This window comes from Lycium ferocissimum, chromosome 3, assembly GCF_029784015.1.
Source record: "Lycium ferocissimum isolate CSIRO_LF1 chromosome 3, AGI_CSIRO_Lferr_CH_V1, whole genome shotgun sequence".
Lineage (NCBI taxonomy): Eukaryota > Viridiplantae > Streptophyta > Magnoliopsida > Solanales > Solanaceae > Lycium > Lycium ferocissimum.
Genome location: NC_081344.1, coordinates 7,747,499 through 7,771,662, shown reverse-complemented (window position 1 = coordinate 7,771,662; position 24,164 = coordinate 7,747,499). Strand labels below are relative to the sequence as shown.

General features: G+C 33.8%; 2 protein-coding genes across 7 annotated transcripts; both read left to right on the top strand.

Annotated features, from left to right (window-relative positions):
• The first annotated feature begins 590 nt into the window (after positions 1-590).
• LOC132049533 (zinc finger CCCH domain-containing protein 11-like) lies at positions 591-7,799 on the top strand. Of its 4 annotated transcripts, none has more exons than XR_009413112.1 (10): positions 591-967; positions 1,060-1,144; positions 5,037-5,177; positions 5,391-5,491; positions 5,668-5,856; positions 5,974-6,104; positions 6,223-6,319; positions 6,622-6,861; positions 7,167-7,260; positions 7,423-7,799. XR_009413112.1 is itself a non-coding variant. In XM_059440380.1 (9 exons), the coding sequence occupies exons 1-8, from the start codon at positions 797-799 to the stop codon at positions 6,814-6,816; spliced, it is 1,110 nt and encodes a 369-aa protein (XP_059296363.1). In that variant the 5' UTR covers positions 591-796; the 3' UTR covers positions 6,817-6,861; positions 7,167-7,799. The 4 variants fall into 4 exon arrangements, 1 of the variants encoding a protein (XP_059296363.1); XR_009413114.1 differs by having other exon boundaries at positions 7,396-7,799; XR_009413113.1 differs by having other exon boundaries at positions 7,167-7,296.
• A 3,601-nt stretch (positions 7,800-11,400) lies between these two features.
• Positions 11,401-17,648, top strand: LOC132049532 (protein REVEILLE 8-like). Of its 3 annotated transcripts, none has more exons than XM_059440376.1 (9): positions 11,401-11,616; positions 12,727-12,784; positions 13,458-13,581; positions 13,676-13,831; positions 13,940-14,065; positions 14,850-14,959; positions 15,826-15,885; positions 17,088-17,209; positions 17,292-17,648. In XM_059440376.1, the coding sequence occupies exons 1-8, from the start codon at positions 11,465-11,467 to the stop codon at positions 17,187-17,189; spliced, it is 888 nt and encodes a 295-aa protein (XP_059296359.1). In that variant the 5' UTR covers positions 11,401-11,464; the 3' UTR covers positions 17,190-17,209; positions 17,292-17,648. The 3 variants fall into 3 exon arrangements, with proteins under 3 accessions (XP_059296359.1, XP_059296361.1, XP_059296362.1); XM_059440378.1 differs by having other exon boundaries at positions 11,402-11,616; positions 14,015-14,065; XM_059440379.1 differs by lacking the exon at positions 13,940-14,065 and having other exon boundaries at positions 11,408-11,616.
• Positions 17,649-24,164: the final 6,516 nt, after the last annotated feature.

Genomic DNA, 24,164 nt, shown 5'->3' with positions numbered 1-24,164 from the left:
AATGCATACAGAGATTACATAGATTATTTTGTTCTTTATTGTTTTAGATTGGAGACCGAAGGTATTCCTTAGTCATATAGATTGAATAGAAATGATGTAAAGTTTTGTCGGGTGATCAATAAAGCTTTCTTTTCATAAAAAAAAAAAGTTTGAATCGTCAACTTACTAAATAGAGAAAATGATTCTTTTTTGGAAAAAAAAAAAAAAAGCTAAAAATAATTTATTAAGTAGGGTTTGTTAAGTTAATATATTCATTTTATTAAAATTTTTCCTTTTATATATACACTATAAATTTTTGTTAAGTTGTATTTCAAATACCAAAAACTCAAAAACTTATTTTTAGAATTTTTTTCACTTTTTTACAACTATTTATCAAAAATGCTTTTTGAAAATTAATAGAGAAAAAAGAAAGCAAAATTTCAAAAAAAAAGAATTTTTTTTGGGGTTTTTATGGACAAACGGGGCCTAAGATGGAAGGAGCATTTCCTTATTTTATATGTCACGTCATTCTTACAAGTGAATGTCCACTTAAAATAAAATAAAAATGTTGACAACAAATTACGTACTTGCCAAAATCACGCAAACCCAGTCCAAAAACACTAGTCATTACAGTTTTGGACACTCACAAGCACCTTCTCGAAGCCAAAGCAAACCCAACCATCGCTTCTAATTCCGACCAACTGTGACTTCCAATCCTCAGTTCTTTCTAAATCCGACAAACACCATAATCACACAATTAATCAAAGTTTCCTAAAAAACCCATCAAGGGTGATTTATAATTGAATGAAAATAAAAGATGCCACCGAAGCAGCAATCGAAAGCAGATTTAGCAAAGAAGCAGAAGATCATCGAAGACAAAACCTTCGGTTTAAAGAATAAAAACAAGTCCAAGAATGTCCAAAAATACGTTCAATCCCTTAAACAATCTGTCCAGCCTAAAATTGATCCCAAAAAAGTTGATTCCAAGGTTCCAGCTTTACCATTTTCTTCATCTTCTTTGTTTTTGTGTGTGTAATTGTTTTAGATTGTTATTGATGATTGTTGAGTTGAATTGTGCAGAAAAAGAAGGAAGAAGAGAAGGCTAAAGAGAAAGAGCTGAATGAATTGTTCAAGGCTGCTATTAGTCAGCCAAAAGTCCCTATTGGTAATTTCTTGTTTTTTCTCTATAACTGATTTAACAGATTTTTTGTGCCCAGTTGATGCTATTAGTATCAATCTTAACTAGTCATTATCTCTTCATTTTGTTAGTTTTCTTTCCTTTTGGATTGGGGCTGAGCTAAAGACAGTGCACAATGGAAGAAAAAGATCCATATAGGGATAGCTACTAGTTGAGGATAGGCATTAGACTTGTCAGAGAACTACTAGTGTTGTTGTTGTTACTATTATTATATACTATATACTTAAGGTGTTTCTTTATTTTTTTTAGAAAACTGGTAAGTTGTATTCCTCAGCATTAAGGATATGCTGGAGACCTCCAAAAAGTTATCCACAAGGAGCAGTAAGATAAAACTATTTATATGCTTCCTAAAAAGTCTACCAACTGTTCTGCTGCCTCTACATTTGCTTCTTTACACCAAAAATGAAAATTTGCAATACAGTTCCACTTAATTTTCTGCAGAGTATTAAATTTATCCTCAAAAAACCTCCCATTCCTCTCCTTCCAAATTGTCCACCAGATGCATGATGGAACTACTCTCCACCATTTCTTTTGAGATTTTCTTCCTCCTCTTCTATTCTAGCAACTTAGTAAATCAGCTGTGTGTTCTGGCATGGTCCAACTGTTTCCAGTGAGGCTGAAGAACAGTGACCAAAGATGGGCTGTCACTCTACAGTGCAGAAACAAATCAACTGTTTGTTTCTGCAGTCTCATTGCAGAAATAGCATCCAGAGACCAATTGCATTCTCCTCTTCTGTAAGACTTCATGGGTGAGACAGGCTTTTCTGGTCACAAGCCAAGTGAAGCACTTGATTTTGGATGGGACCAAACTTTTCCACACCTTTGTCCATGGACCTGTTCTTCCTCCTGGTTGCTCCAGCACTTCCAACTTGTGTATTCTTTTGACTGAGAAACTCCCATCACTGTGATGTTTCCAGATGTATAGTTGATTACATCTGGAGTTGGAGAAGTCCCTCTAAACTTATCAACTTCCTTCAAGAGCTCAGCCACCCTGCCAATTTTTCAATCATTCAAATTTCTTTTGAAACAAATATTCCACCCTTGTGGAGTCCAGGACTCTGCCACAGTAGTATCAGGGATGCTGCAAATGGTAAATAGATCAGGAAAAGTGTTCATCAAAGGAGCTTGCCCAATCCAGGCTTCCTTCCAAAATAGTACCTTAGTGCCTTCACCCACCTTACAAACTATATTTTCATTTAGACTTGGCCACAAGTTTCTTATAGTCCTCCAAACTGACACACTATAAGTACTGACCGCCTCATTAGTGCACCACTAATTTGTCTGACCATACTTATTTCTGATTACATCCTTCCACAAAGCTCGATCTTCATTCACATATCTCCATAACCACTTTATCAATAAGCTATTATTGTGAAGTTTCAGATTTCTAACACCAAGACCCCTTACTTTCTTATCAAGCTGAACCTCATCCCAATTCACCAAATGAATACCCTTACTTTCCCTATTCCCATTCCAAAGAAAGTCCCTCTTGAGCTTATCTAGTTTGTCCACCACCCCTGCTGGAATAGGGAACAAAGACATCACAATAAGTGCGTAATTAATCTAACACTGCATTTATCAAGGTCTGTCTACCTCCAAGGGAAAGGTATTGAGACTTCCATTTTGAGAGCTTCGTTTCTGTTTTCTCTATAATCCCATCCTAGATGCCCACCTCTTTGTGCTTGTAACCTAAGGGCATGCCTAAGTATGTTGTTGGTAGTTGGCCAATCTTGCAACCCAGAATCCCAGCTAGTCCTTCTATTTGAGTCACTTCTTGAATAGGAAAAATGTTGCTCTTCCTCCCGCTGACCTTCAGCCCAGAAGTAGCTTAAAAGATTACAAGTATTATTCTTATAAAACTGATTTGAGCTGCTTCTGGATCACAAAAGATGATAGTGTCATCTGCGTAGAGTAGATGACAAGTTTCCACATTTTCCTCCTGTCTGGTGCTTAATTGAAAACCCTTCAACCATCTCTTTTGCATAGCTAATCTTACCATACTGTTGAGTCCTTCCATGGCAATGATGAATAGGAAAGGTGAAAGAGGACCTTGCCTGAGTCCTCTTTCAGAAGGGAAAAAACCCACAGGTTCTCCATTCACAAGTATGGAGAACCTGACAGTTTTGATACATAAACCCATCCACTTCAACCATCTTGCTCCAAACCCCATTTGCCTCAATAAACTCAGAAGATAATCCCAATTAACATGGTCATAAGCCTTTTCAATGTCTAGCTTACACATATGCCAGGTTTTACACTTTTCATTCTTGAGTCCACACATTCACTTGCTATGAGTGCTGCATCCATAATTTGCCTCCCTTTAATAAATGCCATCTGGTGTTTGTTGACTAGCTTATGCACCACCTTTTTAAGTCTTTCTGCTAATACCTTAGCAATTATTTTGTAAATACCACTTATGAGACTTATTGGTCTGAAATCTCTGAGTTCAGCTGCACTGTTCTTCTTGGGGATTAAAGCCACATAGGTACCATTAAAGCTTTTTTCGAAAACCTGATGCTGGTGGAAATGTTGAAGGGTCCCCATGATATCAACTTTCAGCAAATCCCAAAAAGTTTGATAAAAGCTCATTGTAAACCCATCTGGTCCAGGAGCCTTGTCACTAGCATATAATTTGATACAACTAAGAAGTTCCTCCTCTTCGAATTGTCTTTGTAGCCATTCCTGCTCCTCATTATCAATAACAGCATTTCCGGTAAGATTAAATCCAGGTCTCCAATCTTCTGTTTCACTGTACAGCTTCTGATAAAAACTCAGAATTGCCCCTTTGATCTGTTCTGAATCAGTAACTGTGACTCCCTTTATATCCAAAGACTCAATAGAATTGAATCTCTTATGAGCTGTGGCCATCCTGTGAAAGAATTTGGTATTTTTGTCCCCACTTTTTAGCCACTGAATTCTCGACCGCTGTCTCCATGCTATTTCGTCATTCCTAACTACCTCTTCAAACTCCATAGCAAGATGAGTTTTTTGAAGTAGCTCATCCTCTGTAAGAGATCTCTGTTCCTGAATATTTTCAAAACTGGATATCTGGTTCAAAATGTCTTCTCTCCTCTGTTTCCAGTTGTTTCTGTTTTCTTTGCCCCAACTCTTCAGTTTTTCCTTTAGTAACTTCAACTTAGATGCCAAAATGAAAGGAGGTGTGCCATCCACAATGAAAGAATTCCACCAGTCTTGCACTTTGTCCCTAAAACCCTCCACTCCTAGCCACCATTGTTCAAATTTGAAGTATGACTTCTTTAAATCCATGTCTCCACATGTAAGTAAAACTGGATTATGATCTGATTCAACCTTGGGAAAAGTTGATTGTTTGATCTGCATAAATATTTCCTCCCATTAACTGGAGTACAGGAACCTATGAAATGAACCTAAATGAAAACCGGGATTCATACGGCCAACACCAGCTTGTTTGGGACTGTGGCATAGTTGTTGTTGTTGTTGTTTTGGGTTGGATTGGGGGATGTCTAAGCAAAAGGTAATGCATTTATAGTACAGAAACATTTGTGTATATTTTTCTCTGATATGTTCAAAATTTGTCTAGTTTTTATTGTGTAGCTTAGATGCTCGGAAAAAATGTTCTTTGGCAAGTTCTAAAGGAGTTCAACGTCTGCAGGTAGCTTATTTGATGTTGGCTATTGATTTAATTAAAAAAAAGATCCATTTTTTGTTGATTATAGTTGTTCTCTCTTTATAAGGATCATCATTTATATTGCTATGCTGCTTTTTTGTCAATTTACGACACTATATTACCTCTGTTGGGAAGTTCTAATCTTTAGCTATGCAAACATAGCTGCATACCTGATTCTCTTGGAGTAAATGATGATTGGTATCTTATCTTCAGGTGTTGATCCAAAATCTATCTTGTGCGAGTTCTTTAAGGCAGGGCAATGTGCTAAGGGTTTTAAGTGCAAGTTCTCCCACGATTTGAATGTTCAGAGAAAAGGAGAGAAGATTGACATTTTCAGTGATAAGCGTGATGAAGGTTGTTAAGCTGGATCGCACTCTTTGATATTTACAGTGATTCTTTTTTATATGTTGAACTCAGCCCTAAAAACCAACCCTCTTCATAGGGGCCAACAGTGGCTTTTCCCACTATTCCCCTCCTTGGTGATTCGAAACTCCCAACCTCATGATTATCTTGTTTACGGTTTTAATTATCTTTTTTTTTTCTTTTTTTTTTTTTTGTCAACAAAAGAAAAAGAAAAGGGAACGATGGAGGAGTGGGATCAGGAGACTTTGGAGAAGGTTGTGGCATCAAAAAGTCATGAGTATAACAAGAACAAACCTACTGATATAGTAAGTACTTCTTCTTTTCTTTTCATGTCCATAGGCATTCGTGGTCTAACTTTCCAAAAGTCATATTCAGGACATGATTTAAGCGTGTTGGTTCAGTTAGTCCTTTTTTATTTGGATTTAACACTATATTTTAGCTCTAGTAGCTATTCTGTGCTTAATGATTTAACAATTTGCAGGTATGTAAATACTTTTTGGAAGCTGTGGAGAAGAAGCAATATGGTTGGTTTTGGGTCTGTCCAAATGGTGGTAAGGATTGTCACTATAGACATGCTCTTCCCCCTGGATATATTCTAAAATCACAAATGAAAGCTCTCTTGGAAGAGGAAACTGATAAGATGCCTATTGAGGAAGAGATCGAAGACCAGGTGATTGTTGTATCTAAGCAATCATTTTGCTACTACTGATTGCTAATAAGACTTTTATATTAACATTTTCATGAATGAACTTTCTTCAGTGACTCATGCTTTCTGCTTTGCTTGCAGCGTACAAAATTAACTTCTTCAACTCCTTTGACCCCTGAGTTGTTCATGAAATGGAAAAAGAAGAAGATGGAAGAACGAGAGGCCAATTCGGCTAAACTGAGGGCAGATAGAGCCAAAAATGATCGCATGAGGTATTATATGTTGCACTCATCATTCTAGTTGAGCTCATTATATGTGCTAATTTTCCATGAATCTCACTTAACGGATGCATGTAATTGTTAAATAAACATGTCTTCTCTTTTCTTGCAGTGGTCGTGAGCTGTTCATGTCGGATTCTAGCTGGTTTGTGGATGATGTTGGGGCCTATGACAAGTACGAAAGGGAAAAAGAGTCCGGCGAGCCAAAGGTGAGTATGTTTTCCTATAGCATTTTGTCATTCTTTTTAAATATGATTCAGGAAGGCATCATGGCCTTTTCTGATCCACCCATCACTGTCATAGATCTGGAGTGGGGTACCACCTAGCATAGGATAGGATGAAAAGAGTGGAACTTCGCTAGTTATTTTGTCTATGCGTAAGGCATTTGAGCAATTATTAGGTTTTAGCTAAAATTATTAAGCCAACCTTTCCTGCTTCTGTTGAGGTTACTGAGTTTTTCAACACTAAAGCATGTTCATTATTTTCTTAGTACTTGGTTGATCTTTTTCAGATGGATCAAGATTCTGCTAAAGGCCAGCTAAACACCTTAACAACATCCCAGGACAGTCATGATGGTAAAAACATTCCTGGTAATGATGAGTTGGATGACGAGGATGATGACCTGGATGTGGATGAGTTAAATGAACTGGAAGCAAGTCTTTCAAAGACGTCATTGCAAATTAATGAACCTGCTGGTCATGCTTGATCCTGGGAGCTAAGTGGCCTGAAAGTCCATGCACAAGACTGTTAGGTGCATGCTCTTTAATTCTCTACAAAATGCAGAATACCACCAGATTCATTACCACATTCAAAAAATTGATGGGAAATGCGAGCATGTGTGTGTCACGATGCTATTAATAAATTAACCAACTATGTTGTTAGGCTTAGCGGTCGTGCAACAAGTTGGACTGTTGATTCTGCTTTTTGTTACAATTTAAAAATTGATCTTTGCTAGATGTTCTTTTAGCCAGAGAGTGCTATCATTGTTTTATATAACCCCTATGTTTGGATCATGGGGGTGAACTTTTTCCACCCGTGAAAATAATTATTTTGCAGATTCTCCAGGGACCTCATTTGTCAAAGCTTGCTGTCACTTCCCTTGATGGTTTGCTATAGATCTGGATCTCTCTGGAATCTGGCAACATTCATAGTAAGTTTGACGTCAACTTTGATAAAAGCAAACTGTGTAAGTTATGATTTCGGTCTTGAGTTTTTCTCCCCATTATCAATAAAATTATTTTACCATATAAAAAGAGAGTTGTATTCGGTCTTAAATATTTGGCAGCACTTTCTGATCTATGAACTGACATAGGAACTAAGCAAATGGGAACTAGCAGAAGGAAGGGAATGCAACAATGAGCCATGATGAATGCATCTAGCCCTCTATGCATGAAAAATGCTACAAATTGAACCTTTTTCAGAATGTGGAATCTTTGGTAATAATAAGCACTTTATGTGTCTTAACGTCAACCAATATATTTATGTGGTTAAGTTAAAATGGTCCCTTGAAGTAATATATATTGTCTCAAATTACTTTGTTTTGTGCTTTGATGCATTGACCTTCAGATATGCAGTGCTGATTTCCCGCATAGGCAAATGCATAGGTCAGGCCCTTAAGTTTGGTAGTGCTGAAATTGTTGCACAGGGGGATTGTCTAGTGTTTGAGATATGGAATATATGTTGTATCTAGCTTGGGTGTTTTGAGTTTAGTTTAGTTTACTCTTTTGACTTGAAACTCTTAGTTGGGTAGATGGCGAGGTCGAATTTTTTCAAATTAAGGTCCAACTGGATGACTGAATTGGCTTTTCTTTAGATATGAACTCGGTTGTTGCTCCAAGCTCATGAAGAACAAATAAAAGTATATTCGGACACTTGAGAGAATCACTTTCATATTGTGGCATGCAAATTCGTATCTTGTCTGATGCAGCTCCATTATTTGACTTTGAAAGGTGAAAATCTTGGCAAGAAAATACGCAGTGGATAAATCTTTAGTGAGTGGATATACTTCTGGGAATTGAGGGACTTGAACCCAATTTTCGATATGAGCTACAACACTTGATATAGAGTCATTACCCAACCTTTGGAATGATCCCCATGACAATATGTGCTTGGATTGAAATGCCCAATGGATTAGTCGAATTGGAAAGTATAACAAGAAAGTGAAAAATTAACCAGCAAATGTACATGCTTTGTCAGAGACGACTGATTTACGCTAACTTCACTAAGTCACCCTGAGGCATGTTGCAACACCATCCTTATATAGTAAATGGAAAAGAAAAAAAAAAAAAAAGATAATTGAAGTGCCTAAATTTGGAGAGGTTAAAGTCCGAGAATTACAGACGGTTAATTTGCGTTAGCTTCGCTCAGGTCATCGTGAGGCATGTTGGAACATCATTCAAATATTGTAAAAGAAAAAAGAAAAGAATAAACTTGAAGTGCCTAAATTTGGAGTGATTAAAGTTCGAGGTAATTTATGTTTAGCTTTGCTCAAGTCATTCTTTAGGCTGTTGATTAAACTTTAAGGGGTCGCTCAAGTCATCGTGAGGCATGTTGGAACATATTCAAATATTGTAAAAGAAAAAGAAAAGAACAAACTAGAAGTGCCTAAATTTGGAATGATTAAAGTTCGAGAATCACAAATGGCTAATTTATATTTAGCTTTGTTCAAGTCATTCTTTAGGCTGTTGATTAAACTTTAAGGGGAGGTTTGGTAATATTGTATAATTGTTTGATTTTCGTGAATTTTCTCCATCCTAGAAGTGCCTAAATTTGGAATGATTAAATGAACCATGGCTAATTTATATTTAGCTTTGTTCAAGGATTAAACTTTAATATTTGGTAATATTGTATAATTTTTTGATTTTTCGCAATTTTTCCATCCACCTTTTTTATATGAGATATCTAATCTCATCTTTTTAGTATAAAATGTATTTTGCAACTAATTAATATCATAACTAAACGGAGAATATTACAATTTCACATTTTATCTTGAAATTGTAATCCATTTTCCTACCAACGTCGCTTGGTACATGGGATAAAAATTATAATTCCGATATAATATTTGAAATTAATTTTATTCCATGTTTGATTTGGGGTGTATTAACTAATTCCAAGATAACTTTTACACCAAATTAATAGAATTAGTTATCTTATATAAAAAGTGAAATAGCTAAACCAATGAGATATCGACCGTTATACCAAACAACCCCTTTAAGAGAGAAGGCAGTCGACAAAGTGGTAAGCAAAAGAAAAGAGAGAAGGCAAAAACTTGGAAGTACTTAAATTTGTGTGTGGTTGGCAGGCAAGGAGCGATAAGCAACAAAACAATGTTGGCCTTGTTGAAGTTGAATGGATGATCTCATTACAAGTGTCACCAAATACCTTTAGGCCATTGTTAAAGGGTAAATTATTCACCACACAGAGTAATGGCAAGTGTGGGGCCATGAGTGATTCAAAATTCAATCTGAAATGACACATCAGAGAGATTAAGAAAAACACAATCTTTATCTGCAAGTAGGAAATGACACCCCATATGGACAGAATAAAGCCCACCTTAAAACTTGTGGATACAATAGAAACATACGTACCGTCCACAGTAATCAAGTCTTACTTTTGATTGCTCCCGATTCCTCGCCCATTTTATAATTAATCGCTCCCTTATGTCTCTGTCTCGCATTAACATGTTGTCTAAAGAATGACACTCATTCAAGTCACCAATTTTTTTTTTTATAAATATTTAAAAATAATTTAATGTTATTTTTGGTTAAATATTTTTATAGAAATTATTTGAAACTACACAAACATCTAATCTTATTTTAATATATAGATTTAAAAAGAAATTTCTTTTTGAAATAAATTAGACGAAGAGAGTAGAGAGTTTACTCTACTAAAGAAAATGTCAATAAGCCAGGAAAAAAAGAGAGGGTGAAAATGTTAGCACAACTAAAAATTCATATAAAAGATTAAAAGAAAAATAAAACGTCATACTAAAATGAGTCATGAACTAAAGTTTACTCTACTAAAGAAAATGTCAATAATCCCAGGAAAAAAAGAGAGGGTGAAAATGTTGGCACAACTAAAAATTCATATAAAAGATTAAAAGAAAAATAAAACGTCATACTAAAATGTAAATCATGAACTAAAGCGATATTTATTATACTAGATTTTTCTTATGACAAGGAAATTTAATAATTTATTTATCATCCCAAAATTAACTTTTACTTATTTTGTACAGTATAATTTTTCTACAATAAAATTCAAGTGAATCATTTACCTTAACTTAGCTCGGTCCCTATTTACTGTGTAGGATAAATCAAAATAAAATGACATGGTTGCGTGATGTCCTTAATGCTTGTGTATGTCCTTACTTTTTGGATTTGTCTTTTAAGATTCAAAAAAGAAAAATAATAATAATCATACTAAAATGTAAATCATGAACTAAAGCAATATTTATTATACTAGCTTTTTCTTAAGACAAGGAAATTTAATAATTTATTTATCATCCCAAAATTAACCTATATTTTATTTGTACAGTATAACTTTTCTACTATAAAATTCAAGTGAATCCATTTACCTTAACTTAAAATTTTCTTTACTTCCACCACCCCTATTTAATGTGTAGGATAAATCAAAATAAAATGACATGGTTGTGTTATGTCTTGATTTTAATAGCTTTGTTTGTTGTCCTATACTCTTACCTCATAAAATTTTTTTTGTGATTTGTCTTTGAAAATTTCTATAAAAATAATAATAATAATTTTCCCTCTATGATAATAATTTTCCTCTAGAATCGTTGCATTCTTAATTACTTTTGATACTTTTTTTTTTTCTTAGTCAGGGATAAAAAATTACACATTTCCTTATTTGGCAATAAGTTAGTTTTAAACTTTACCTTTTATCTTAACGAGTTAATTTATAATCACATAAACTTTAACTTATTTTAGATATAACGAAGGGTATATTTGGCCCTTTTCAAAAGCAAAACTTTTTTTAAAAATTTATCACATAAACTTTATTTTTTAAATTTCTTTTTTTAGATAGATTTAAAAATTACCTTATTTTTAAATTTCGTATCCAGTTAAATTACACCACATAAATTGGGAGGACGGAGCAATATTTTATAGTTTTGGTGTCAAACTAATTGGCAATGCCGACAACTAAATTAAATTTGAAAAGTTGCCAAATTAAATTTCAAATAGTCAACATCCGATTAAATCGTCAGTGCTGGATCTAGCGATTAATTGACCGGCTTCAGTTGATTTGTCCCCAACACAGTAGACCCCACATCCCGCCCCACTATTATGTCTCTCTGTGTATATTTTCCTCCACACAACTCATAGAATAGTTTTGAAACCATGAATTCAAGCTCAGCAAATTCAGCATCCATGGCTAACAACAATTCTACTGATGCTTCTGCCAAAAAGGTTAGGAAACCTTATACTATAACTAAGTCAAGAGAAAGTTGGACTGAAGAAGAACATGACAAGTTTCTTGAAGCTCTTCAACTGTACGTTATCTCTCTCTTATCTTCTTTTTATTTACTTCTTTTAATTGTGAAGGAATGTGATCTTGTTAATAAAATTTAGTTAGTTCTTGATTTTACAGTATACTTAAGTACACCTGCATAGAAAGATATGGAAGTCGTTAGTAGATAGTCGAGCATAGTCTAGTTTTCTTAACAGTATTATTATTATTATTACTCTCCTACTATCTTTTTCTTTCGATTTTATTGTTACCTGTTGTATTTCTTTTGCTTCGGTTATCCTATTATTTGTTGTTGTTAATAGTGTTCTTTTCTCCAAGATTTTTAAAATGGCTTCTGTACTACTGTATTTCCTTTTTCAAACCTGTTTTGATATGCTTTACTTGAGCCGAGGGTCTATAGGAAAAAATCTCTTTACCTTCACAAGATAGGGGTAAGGTCTATAGGAAACAATCTCTCTACCACAAGGTAGGGTAAGGTATACGTGCAGGCCTCACTTATGGGATTACACTGGGTATGTTGTTGTTATTAACATGTACGAGTACTATACTTATTCTAAGATATGTGTCTAATAGTAATTTATAGGTTTGTGCTCAATTGAGGCATTTTCTAGGTAGATGTTTGGGAGTTATTCCTGTGTTCAGTGGCGCAGCCAGTATTTTCACTAAGGGGGTTCAAAATACGAATAAGTGAACACACGAAGAAGCCAAAAGGGGTTCAATACCTACTATATATGCATAAAAAACAATTTTAACCATGTATAAATAGGGTAATTTTCCGTCTAAGGGGTTTCGGATGAACCCTCCTAGGACTAGTTGGCTCCGCCCTTGCCTGTGTTATGAGACAGGTAAATTGTTCATCCTTTTTTTCTTTTCTGCTATACGGGAAATTAGAAAGCTCTATAGTTGGTCTATTCTAGTATTGCCTCTGCATTTTATGTTGGAATTTCTATCTTTGTAGTACTAATTTGGATTATTTTGTGGCAAGTTAGCTCCTTTTGCGTTGTCTTTGTTACCTATTTTTGGTTAAGGTTTATACATTTTCTGAATCTTAAAGCTGCATCATTTATATTCGCAGTTTAGAAAAATGTTTTTTCTGAAGCTTTGCTGTTTCTTCTTCGTTTGGGTTATTCAGGTTTGACCGTGATTGGAAGAAAATTGAGGATTTCGTAGGCTCAAAGACAGTAATTCAGGTGCTAATTTCAATTGCTTCTTTCTGATGAAGTTCACAAAGACTTGTTTTTCGTGCTTTGTGTTTGTCTTTCTGAAGTACCTGAGCTGCCGTTTGCCGGAAAGTATAAAGAGAACTTAAGAAAATGTACTGATAGAGATATTACTTGTTACTTTTATGCTGTTTGTATTCTTTGTCTTGCAGAGATATTATAGTGGAATATGCTGTATTTACCACTGAGTTGTTACTATTATAATTATATGTGATTGACGCATTCCTAATTATTCAAAGGCCGGATAAGTACCAATTTTCTTTGGATATCATGAAATGCTAGTCAGTCCTTTGAGTATGGTTCTATTACTTAATGCGTATTGTGTGTTGTCTGTTGCATGTGCAAAGCTTTTGCTTACAACTTTTAGCTCTTTGAAGTTAATTGTTGGTGTATGACATGCATTCACAGGTACCTGATATATAATCTAGAACTGACCTATTCAATGGGAATTTATTTTGGCATGTGCTAATGTATGCGATTTTAGTAATTTATTAGGCCCTTTATATTGTTCGATTAGAGAATTTCTTTTAATTCCTTTCGTTCAGAGCACTTTGCATAATATAATGATGCATTAGAGTATCTTCCATATGTCTACATGGAGAATCTGTTTATAAAAACATTTGCCTAATATTCTGGGTTGTAGATTCGCAGTCATGCCCAAAAGTACTTCTTGAAGGTCCAGAAGAATGGTACAACGGCACACGTGCCACCACCTCGGCCCAAGCGTAAAGCAGCTCATCCTTATCCCCAGAAGGCACAAAAAAATGGTTGGTTTGCATTTTCAAAGTTGTCTTACGTCTAATTTGGTATATCTTATTTCTCATATAGCTTCTTGTTTTTTCTTGGAACTACTTTGTGCAGTGTTAGTACCATTGCAAGCATCCATGGGTTACCCTTCTTCAATGAATTCCCTTCCACCTGGATATCCATCATGGGATGACACTTCTGTACTTATAAATTCTCCAACAGGCGGAGCAATGCCATCACAAGATGAATACCATCTTCAAAGAATTCAGGGTGTGTAACTGACTATAACATGGCACTTTATCTGCATACATTGTAAATCTACTTCCTTGTTGAGGGATTTTTCTGCACTTATTTCAATGTACGACATTACTGATTCAGCTGATATTGGATCAAAGGGAGCTACATTGATTAGTAACAGCAGCATCACAGGCATAAGAAGTTCCAACAGAACAGCGCCAAGTTCTGAACTGCCAGAGCAGAGCAAACGAGGTTCTGTTCCTCATGGTAAGGATCTCTAGTGTACATTTTTGAACTTAGCTCTACGATTCATTGCTTGAGGAAAACATGGTATGATCTCTACACATTTCGCCTGCTCTGTCATAAGGCTTCTCAATTCAGCATGTGCATTATGTAGCTTTTTCATTCTTGGTTGTCCTATTTCTTTATTTGGCACCACATGTCATTTCCCAATGGTATACACAGCTAATATTGTCATGGTTATTTTCTTGCTCATGCACGACATTTTACTTGGCTTTTGATATGTTGCTAGCTCAACCTAGAAAAAGAAGAATAATTTTCCATCCACTTGCCAAATCCGAGTTCTTAAGGAAAATCACAACTTTGATCCCATGCTTAGTGTAATTCCAATTTTGGTCCTTGGCTTATCCAAATTTACACAACAAAACTTTTTATCATGCCAATGTCATACTTATGGTGCAATAACAGAAGGAATGGTTTCCAAGAAAAGGAAAGTTACTTGAATGTTGCTTGCACAAAGATTGCCCAAAGGGGGCAAACTCAACTGGGTTAAAATGGTATTTCTGTTATCTATTTTGTGAGTTCTCTTGATACTGAGAAAAACATGTTGCGAACTTTCTAAATTAAAGATATTTTTAAAGTTTAAGAAACGAAGTTATGTAATTTATCTCATAAGCACAAAATTATGTAGTTTAGGGTAGCTAGAAATGCAAGTAAATGTGTGTATAAAGTTCTAAACGTCCCAACTTGAGGACAAAATTCATAATAACAGTAGATTTTCCACTTTGATGTTTATTCTCTTCCATTACAGGTATACCCGACTTTGCAGAAGTCTATAGCTTTATTGGGAGTGTCTTTGACCCAGACACTAAAGGTCATGTACAGAAGCTGAAGGAGATGGACCCTATTAATTTTGAAACTGTGAGTTTTGGATCCATGGTTAATTAAGCATTTTACATTTGCTTCACCTGTGTATGTAATTAACCAGGACTATATAGGATTAACTCTGACTAGAATCCTATGCGATGCGAAGTGTTTTTGCTAATGGCTGTGAATGATCTAGTTAAAGAATAGACAGTTGATTTGATTGATAATTACTTCAATTTGCATTCACCTCTTTATTGTTTTCCTAACTAATCTCGACCTGCTGGATGAACCTCCAGCAGGCAGCCAGGAAGATTAGTGGACATTCATTTGAAATATATCTGTGTAGAATATTTACAAGCAATACTCTGCATCATGATATTTTAATTTGTCAGATTGAAAGAGCACTCTCAGTTTTACTTACTTCATGCTTGCTAAGAACTCATGAGCTTTGTTGCAGCTGACTGTAGCTTTCTGAGTCAGGTTAATTTCAATGCTTATGCTAGGTGAAATTAATGTTATTATTTCCATGATGTCTTTAATTTTTTTTCTTGATGCCATTTTTCTGTAATCCCTAGTTATAACTGGGCAGAATTCCTTAATTTAACTCGCACTCAAGCAATAGAGGGAACATATACCAAAGGTTAGGATCATCACTGAATTTAGTTAGCCTGAATTACATTTTCTTAATTGAAATCCTTTTCTAAAGGAGCTGAAAGAAGTAGCAAAAGATGGTTAATTTGTCTGAAGTATATATATAAATTCTGGATAGGGAACCTTTTACTTCAATTATGTTCAGCCAGATATTCATTTAAAAATCTAGAGGAATGTGTCGATGTATTTTATTCCTTCTTTCTGGCCTTGAAGAAATTTAAATTGGTGGATTTGCAAATCATGATCATCTGTTTCTTCTGGACTTGCAGGTTTTGTTGTTGATGCGAAATCTTACAATGAACTTATCAAACCCAGACTTTGAACCCATTGTGAGTGTGCTCCACTATACACCGAATGGATGTTTTCATCGATGTAGCCTACTTTTCTAGTATACTTGATTTCTTTTTCTTTAAAGGGAAGCTTTTACATGAAGATGAGAATCTTTATTCATTTTCCAATATTAATCGCATTCTGTGGAAGGCATATACAGGGGAATTATATAAGTCAGTTTCAGAAGAACAAGTTTACCCTGTTTGGCATTGAATTCAGTATATCTCAGTAGGTGTTCTCCTTTGGTCTTGCTTAGGTGTTAACTAGATTACTTATCCAATAAGGCTGCTGTCATCCTATTGTGTCATATGACAAAATTACCCAATGCCTTAGTTCACCTCGTGGTGTAAAATTCCCAAACCTGGATGTATCATTTACTGTTACATCATAGTATATTTCTTCACAGCTTTCTGCCAGTGTGTAAGAAAAAGAGCTTGAAATTCATTGGGTCCTGAGCTGTTGTGTCCCTATATGCAATTTCACATCCTTAGTGACTTACGCAAAAGATTTGGTCTTATAAAGACATTGCTGTCATTATCTGTCGGTCTGTGTCCAATACTAAATTTTGGCATCAGCACCAACTACCTTGGCTGGGAAAGAACATTCAATTTTGCTCTCCATTGTACATTAGTTTCCAATATTGCAATATTAGCCTGCCTCCCCTTAAGATTTGAGAGGCAAAAGATTATTTTCTTCCTGTAAACAAAACTTTATTTGGATTCTGAGTTTGTTTAGGTATCTTACTGCTGTTCTACAGCTATTGTACCTGTTTAAGGGACTAAAAGAACTATTGGAGGTAGTTCAATTGGATGGAGAGCTGTTGATAAATGAGTCGCAAAATATTGAGTATTACTTGTAAATTTTTGTTCTACAATCTATAGTTTGATCATGTGTTGGAACAATCCAATGCTATGACTTGGGATTGCAATCTAGTTTGTCCCAAGGATATACCTCTTTTCATCTCTTCAATAGGCATGATTTGGCTGAAGTATCAGGAGCAGTAGCACACCAATTTGGTTACTAATTTTTTGCTTGAGGTTCTCTCAGAAAAGTTATCTCAAAGCATGGGATTATGTTAACTTGAATAGTGGAGCATAGTCATGGACCTTTTCTCTAGATGAATGTGCTGTTCACATTATTCACATTATCTACCTTACAGGTCCTTCACAACTGACTCCTCTTCTTGCCATTTTTTGTGCAGAAAAATGTAATGTCAACGTATGATCTCGGTACAAAAGTTGTGGGCCTTCCTACAGGTAGTGCTGCCAATAACCCCAATGATCTATCATGTCGGACAATATGATAGAAGCTATAGCTATTAAGGTTAGTATCTTTTCCTAGCTCATTTTTCAAAATTTTCTTATTATTCCTTCGTCATACTCAGAGAGTTGATCCTCTTTTTCAGCATGTTTGTCGGTGAGACTCTCCAACGGTGCATCTTTGCGCTCATGCTTTGAGAGCTGAAAAAACTCTTCTCTAGAAAGAGTCTCAGAGTTGTGGCATGTGTAAGAGCATCTTCCTCTGCTTTCTTCTTGATGCTCGGTGGTCATGGAAGATGCTTCTTTCTGAAGTTAGCTTCTCTTAGTGAGAAGTGTGCCGACATTATGGCAGCTCTTGTTTTTTTTCCCTAGAAATGTATATGCCCTCAATTTTGTGCAGCTAGTATTTGGTCCTGGTGTAAAATTTACAGCTTTAATTTAGTAGGAATAATAACAAGGAAAAAGTTCTTGTACCTCATTGCCTTTTGAAGTATGGATCCAGGCACTCACTTAGGCTGTGTATATGATATATGGTCAATTTGTTGCATCATGAGACTCGAGTTGAACTGTTGATCGTCTATTTGTTTGTTGTCTGCATTAAGAGCTGTTTCTACGGCTAGTAATCCTGGATGTACTTGCTTTGTGTCCATCGAATTTTCTCAATCGACGTATCAACTGGCTAGACGGGTAATCATGTGGTGACAAAAAAGAACTAGTAAATTTCTGTTTGGTAAAACACAGCACGGTGACCACCAGGATTTATTTAGCACTTGTGGCTGAAAATTCGGGCGGTCCGTTAGGATTTATGGTCGAATTTTGGTTACCACTAACATCGTGTTTTATAGAAAGTCACTAGCACAGTATGTTATGGTGGTCGCTAGGAGTTGTGGCTGAAATTTTGGCGATTTGTGTAAGATTTGTAGCCAAAATCCTATCGATCGTCATAACCTTTTGAACAGAAATTACAACAACACGTTGTTGCTTCAAAATTGATCTTAATTGTTTCAAATTAGCTTTAAATTTGATATTCAATCTTCTAATGACGGACCCAATAATTTTCAATTAGATTCAATTCAATATATTCACTTTGTCTTCTTCTACAAACAAATTAAATAAACCCAACAATGATGTTCTTCAAGTTTTTTCAACCAAAACCTATCCAAAATAATCATAAATAACCAATGAGTTTTTCAATGAAGAAATTGAAGAGCAAGAAGCAACATAAGGAAGAGGAGAAATTCTGGCAAATATATATTTGCACGACTTTTCTTAACAGAGTCAAAACTTAAAGGGATGTCCTTAGAAAGGATATCTCACCTAAATTTCTAGGTGATTTACAAGAATGACCTTGGAAATGGATGGTCTCTGAAGTTTTAATCTTGCTTGACAGAAACTTTCATTTATTTGCGTGAATTGTCCTTCAAAGTTGATGGTCTTTAATTTTTGCCCTTCGCTTAAAAAGTGGTGAAAATATCACGAGGTTACGGGTTCGAACTCCGCCTCAAAAAAAAAAAAAAAAAAAAAAAAAAAACAATTTTGGAAAGTAAGTCTTTCATGAAACCTCTGCTTTAAGGCCTAACTTTTGCCCGAATAAGCCTAATTTTGGGCAAATGTTAGGACTTAGGCCTTAAGACAGAGGTTTGCCTTAAGGTCTAATTTTGGGCAAACCTCTGCCTTAAGGCCTAATTTTGCTACGAAATTCTGCGTTGCATTTTTTTTTTTTTATTGAGCCGGGGCGGGGTATCAGGTGAATGGAAAAAATGACAGACCACCCGCGAATAAGGCCAATCGTGCAAATTGCCCAAAAACTTGACTTTTGACTTTGTGCATGATAAGTTCGAGACCACCCATTTCAAGATTTCAAGATGCTCATGGGTTTGTAATTTGCCAATAAAAATGTAAAGACTGCCCTTCTTTTGGGGTGGTCTTTAAAGCCAGTCATATTTGCGGTCTTTAAATTAAGGAATTTGAGGTCTTTAAGTTTTGCAACAACGTTGGATACCATTTTGGGTTCGAACCCCCGTCAAGCATAAAATAAAGAAATAAGACATATTTTATGGGATTTCTTAATACCCTCCGCATGAAAACATTCGATTTCCAAAAACTAAAGTTATGTCTAATTAAAATATTTTATTAGAAGTTGAAATATGGTTTTGTTCAAGCGTTTAAATGGAATATAAAAGTTTAAGGGATTGGCAATCACATCAAACGATTCAAACCCACAAGAAGGATAGTCAATAATTACCGTTCAAATATGTGTTGGTTTGGAAAAAAAAAAAAATGTGTTACTCCTATTTACGATAACTTTTTGACGTTATTAATTATAATCGGGAGGGGGCAAATTTTATATATAATTTTCATTTTATTTTGATTTTAAAGGGTAATATTTTTTTTGAAAGAATAGTAAATTTTAATTAGGTCTTATTTTTATTTTATGTATAACCAATTAGTTTTTTTATTTTAAACTATCATTTAGTGAAAAGTTTAAAAAAAAAAAAAAAATGTCTCAAGGCAAAATCTAACTTTCTCTTTAATTAGTTGTCTCTTTTCATGGAAAAACTAAAGAAATGAACAGACACAATTATCAACATTTTCCTCAAGGCAATATAATTTCAGTTTTTGCCTTATGGGCAAAATTTTTCTAAGGAACTATTTATAAAATTTTTAATTATTACAAAAGTATGCAATTAACATAAAAGTGTGCCTTGAAAAGTTAAAAAAAAAAAAAAAAAAAAAAATGTCTCAAGGCAAATACTTCAAATAACAACGAGAAAATTAAAGAACTTATATAATCTTTTCCTCAATTTGTTGCATAATTTAGTTTTCTTATGGGCTCATTTTTTAAGGAGTCCTTTAGTTTGATAAGATCATACTTTGAATTAAGGCATAAAAAAAGTATGCCTTAATGGCAAAAGTGTGCCTTGAAAAGTTAAAAAAAAAAAAAAAAAAAAAAAAATGTCACAACCAAAGTTAATCTATGCATATATGGTTTTTCCTTAAGGATTAAAATACGATCCCATACACTTTATCGATCACTAACGCCTTCGAACGGATAATTATTTTATTTTATCCTAGCGGGGGTTGAATATGATTGTATCTAGTCTCGTACGATTGTAAAGAAACAAATGTATTTGCACTGTAAATTCAGAGAAAACAACCCCAAAAGAACGGGCAATCCGTGCAAAAAAATGTAATTTGCCCGACATAAAAATGTAAAGAAGATATTATGGGCTTAAGCCCAGTAAGCAACAACATAAGGAAGAAGAGGACGAAGCAACAACGTAAGGAACACCATTGTGATTTCTGAGTATAATTAGAGAAGATAGACATATTTTATGTGATTTACTTAATTACCAAATAAACGAATGAAAACATACACATTTTCAAAGAACTAAAAGTGTCTAATTAAAATATTTTATTAGAAGTTGAAATATGATTTTTATTGGACACTTTAAATGAAATATAAAAGTTTAAGGGATTGGCAATCACATCAAACGATTCAAACCCACAAGAAGGATAGTCAATAATTACCGTTCAACATATGTGTTGGTTTGGATAATACACAAAATAGTGTTACTCCTATTTACGATATTTTTGACGTTATTAATTATAATCTCAAATTTTATATATAATTTTCATTTTTATTTTGATTTTAAAGTGGTAATATTTTTTTTTGAAAGAATAGTAAATTTAATTAAGGTCTTATTTTCATATTTTATGTGCGCAACATATTAGTTTTTTTATTTTTTTTAATTTTAATTACTGTTATCATTTAGTGGAAGCAAACTGAATATATTGTGAATCTAACTTTCTCTTTAATTGAGTTGTCTCTTTTCATGTCAAAGACAGAGAAATGAACAGACACAATTATCAACATTCGGATCAGCAATAGTAAATTTCAGCAAAGATTGAACCTGACATGGACGCACATCATTTCTAAGAATTTACTAAAATTAAATAATTATTATGTGAGTATCAATCAAACATGAAAAATGTCTTTTAAAAAAAAAAAATGACTTTCGTCGTATCGAATACTTCAAATAACAACAAGAAAATTAAAGAACTTATATAATCGATATCAATTTGTTCGAAATATGTTTTCGATCTCATGTTTTAAGGAGTCCTTTAGTTTGATAAGATCATATGGAATGGCGGCAAAAAAAATTCACATCGGATGTTTACACAAACCAATAAACCTATGACATGCGTTGAAAGATACACAAAGTCACAACTACTACACAACCATAGTTAATCTATGTATATTTTTTCTTAATAAAATCACTCAACTATGATATTTTTTATCGATTTAACATAAACATTCAATACGGATAAATATTTTCAGTATTTATCCTATGTTGAGATATGATTGTTTCTAGTCTCGTACGATTGTCGAAATTTTCAAATGTATTTGCACTGTACCTTTCAGAGAAAACAACTTTCTTGAACGGGATATGAGTACAACAAAACTAATCTATAATTAAATATTCCCTAACCTAGTTTGGAGGATCTACACAAAGTTTATTAGGTTGAGTAGGGTGACCTTCTGTTTATCCTATAGATTAGCCATTTTTGAAATAGAAACCAAGTATTAGACGACACTAAAATTTCTCTTTTGGATCTCCTCGTTGCATCATATAGGCAATTATTGATTTAATTATAGTAAGAAGTCCCACTAATACATGATATTTTATTGGACACTTTAAAGCAAACATATGATTACTGGTTAATTCCAAGTCACAACAAGCATTATTCCTCCTTAAAGAAGAAAGCGAGATTTCACCTAAATACAACGTTGTTCACAGCTAATTGCATAAATAATTAATGTCTCAAAAAAGTAACTATATAAATTTTTTGAAGTGACATTAGTAGCTGTTGTAATTTTTTTTTAATGCAAAGTGGATGCGACGTTCCTAGGCCAATTATCTTACTTTTATCACTTCCCTTTGACCTTGGTCTGAAACATCAACTATCATCTTCATTTTTTTACTTTCTTTTATTTTATTCTCCCTCTTTTGAGGTTTTCTTTAATATTTAAAATAATTTTCTGTCCTTCCTATTCTTATTTAAGAAATTCCAACTAGAAAAATCCAAGATAGTTTGTGTTCAACATACGATGAACCTACCTATTGTGTGCTTCCGCAAGACGGAAAGAGTATTACTACCTCCGGATCAAAATAAATTCACTCCAAGAAAAAAAATATGTAAATTGACTAGACACCCCTTAATAAACTACTCACTCCAAGAAAAAAAACATGTAAATTAACTAAACTACCCCTAATTAAATAAGCATTGGGATTTGATCGCATAACACTTAATAGGGGAAAATCTGGAAAGATAAGATTAATTATTTCTTGATTTAATAAGTGGATACTTTTTTTGACCCAAAAAAAAGGGTAAGTGGACATTTTTTTTTATCCAGAGGGAGTAATTGAAAAGAGAAAAAAGTTTTAATTCATAGGCAGCTCCTTAAATATTACTAGAAAATTTAATTTATAGACTCTAACTACAGTTTGTTCTAATTGAGTAGCGTAGCACATGATAAAGTATTTCAATTAAACACATTCAGTTAAAATTTTTGGAAAAATTTGAATGCGTAATCTCAAACGTCTTACCTAGTAAATATGTCATTTCCTTTTAATTATCGCATCAGCATCAATTAGAAAACGTATGGGTTTTATGACTTATTAAAGCAAATGTGTATAATTAAAAGAGATGACATATTTTATGTGATTAATTTAACTTAACTAACTAATAGACTCTTAAGGACACAAGCAAGTATTTACAAAATTTAAACTGAACATGTCTAATTGAAACATTTATCATGTGTTAAGGTGTCCAATTGAAATAAATTGTAATTCGAGTGTTTAAATAAAATTTAAGAACACAAGCAAGCTTGAAACATTTATCATGTGTTAACAATTGAAATAAATTGTAAAGTTTAAATAAAATTTTATTTATTAGAAGTTTAAGGTGTCGCCTATAAGTATTACTCCCTCCGGTCCAAAGTAATTGAGATTTTATACATGACCACATGGATTAAGGAATTCACTTACTCATAAAAATTAAGAGGTATATTGACTAAGATACCCTTCATTAAGAGGGGCTTTGAAATTATGACAAGCATTAAATTTGTTCATTGAACTAAGAATATATCAAGGGTAAATTTTAAAAGAGAATAAATTAACTTTTTGATAGATTAAAATCTCAATTATTTCGGATCAACTTTTAGAGGCTAAATCCTTAATTATTTTGGACCGGAAGGAGTCAACCAGAAAAAAAAAAAAAAAAAAAAAAAAAAAAAAAAGAGGAGAAGGGAGGGAAACAAGAATGTAACCGTCGATTAGTTAAATGTGTTACACAAAGGCACCTGATTTCATCCCCATGTGAAACTCTCTTTAGTTTTGTTTTAAACAAAAGTTTAAAGAAGATTTAACTGGATACGATATCCAGATAATAATATCCCATTACCATTTACAATTAAATAAAGAGACTCTGAAACCTCTTTTATATTTTATTTATCGATTTCCTGTACTCTATCAATTTTTTGGGGAAAATGGTCATCATATAACTAAAAGAACAATGTCATTGTAATTCGTCGGTTTCCAATTCCAGGTGGAGGTAAAAATATTATGCGGTTTCTTTCCATCCGTTAAGTTTTGGTAGCTAAAGTTTTTTGGTACCTCTCTGCTAGTGGCAAGCTAGCCTAGACATCACAATTCTACATATAAAAAAGTCATTACAATTCAAACTCGTTACATTATTCATTTATTAAGTTTATTTTTGGTTATAAGAAATCAAAAAGCTTTTTATTATAATTTAGAAAAAGCTCTTTTGGGAAAATACTTTTTTCTTCTTTTGCAAATCGAAAATATGTTTTCAAATCCAGCATGTAATGGGTTGGTGAAAACCTTTTCTAAAGAATGTTTTTCTTTTGTAGTGCAAATGTTTTTCTTTTGTAGTGCAACAAATTTTTCTTTAAGTTAAAAAACTTCTCAATTGTTTTCTAAAAATAAACCAAA

Excerpts from the sequence above, each read along its gene's own strand:
- LOC132049533 (XM_059440380.1), top strand. The coding sequence starts at position 797 with ATGCCACCGAAGCAGCAATCGAAAGCAGATTTAGCAAAGAAGCAGAAG. Across the intron at positions 1,145-5,036 it reads TCAGCCAAAAGTCCCTATTG|GTGTTGATCCAAAATCTATC; the intron begins GTAATTTCTTGT and ends TCTTATCTTCAG. Across the intron at positions 5,492-5,667 it reads AGAACAAACCTACTGATATA|GTATGTAAATACTTTTTGGA; the intron begins GTAAGTACTTCT and ends AACAATTTGCAG.
- LOC132049532 (XM_059440376.1), top strand. The coding sequence starts at position 11,465 with ATGAATTCAAGCTCAGCAAATTCAGCATCCATGGCTAACAACAATTCT. Across the intron at positions 12,785-13,457 it reads GCTCAAAGACAGTAATTCAG|ATTCGCAGTCATGCCCAAAA; the intron begins GTGCTAATTTCA and ends TCTGGGTTGTAG. Across the intron at positions 14,066-14,849 it reads ACGAGGTTCTGTTCCTCATG|GTATACCCGACTTTGCAGAA; the intron begins GTAAGGATCTCT and ends CTTCCATTACAG.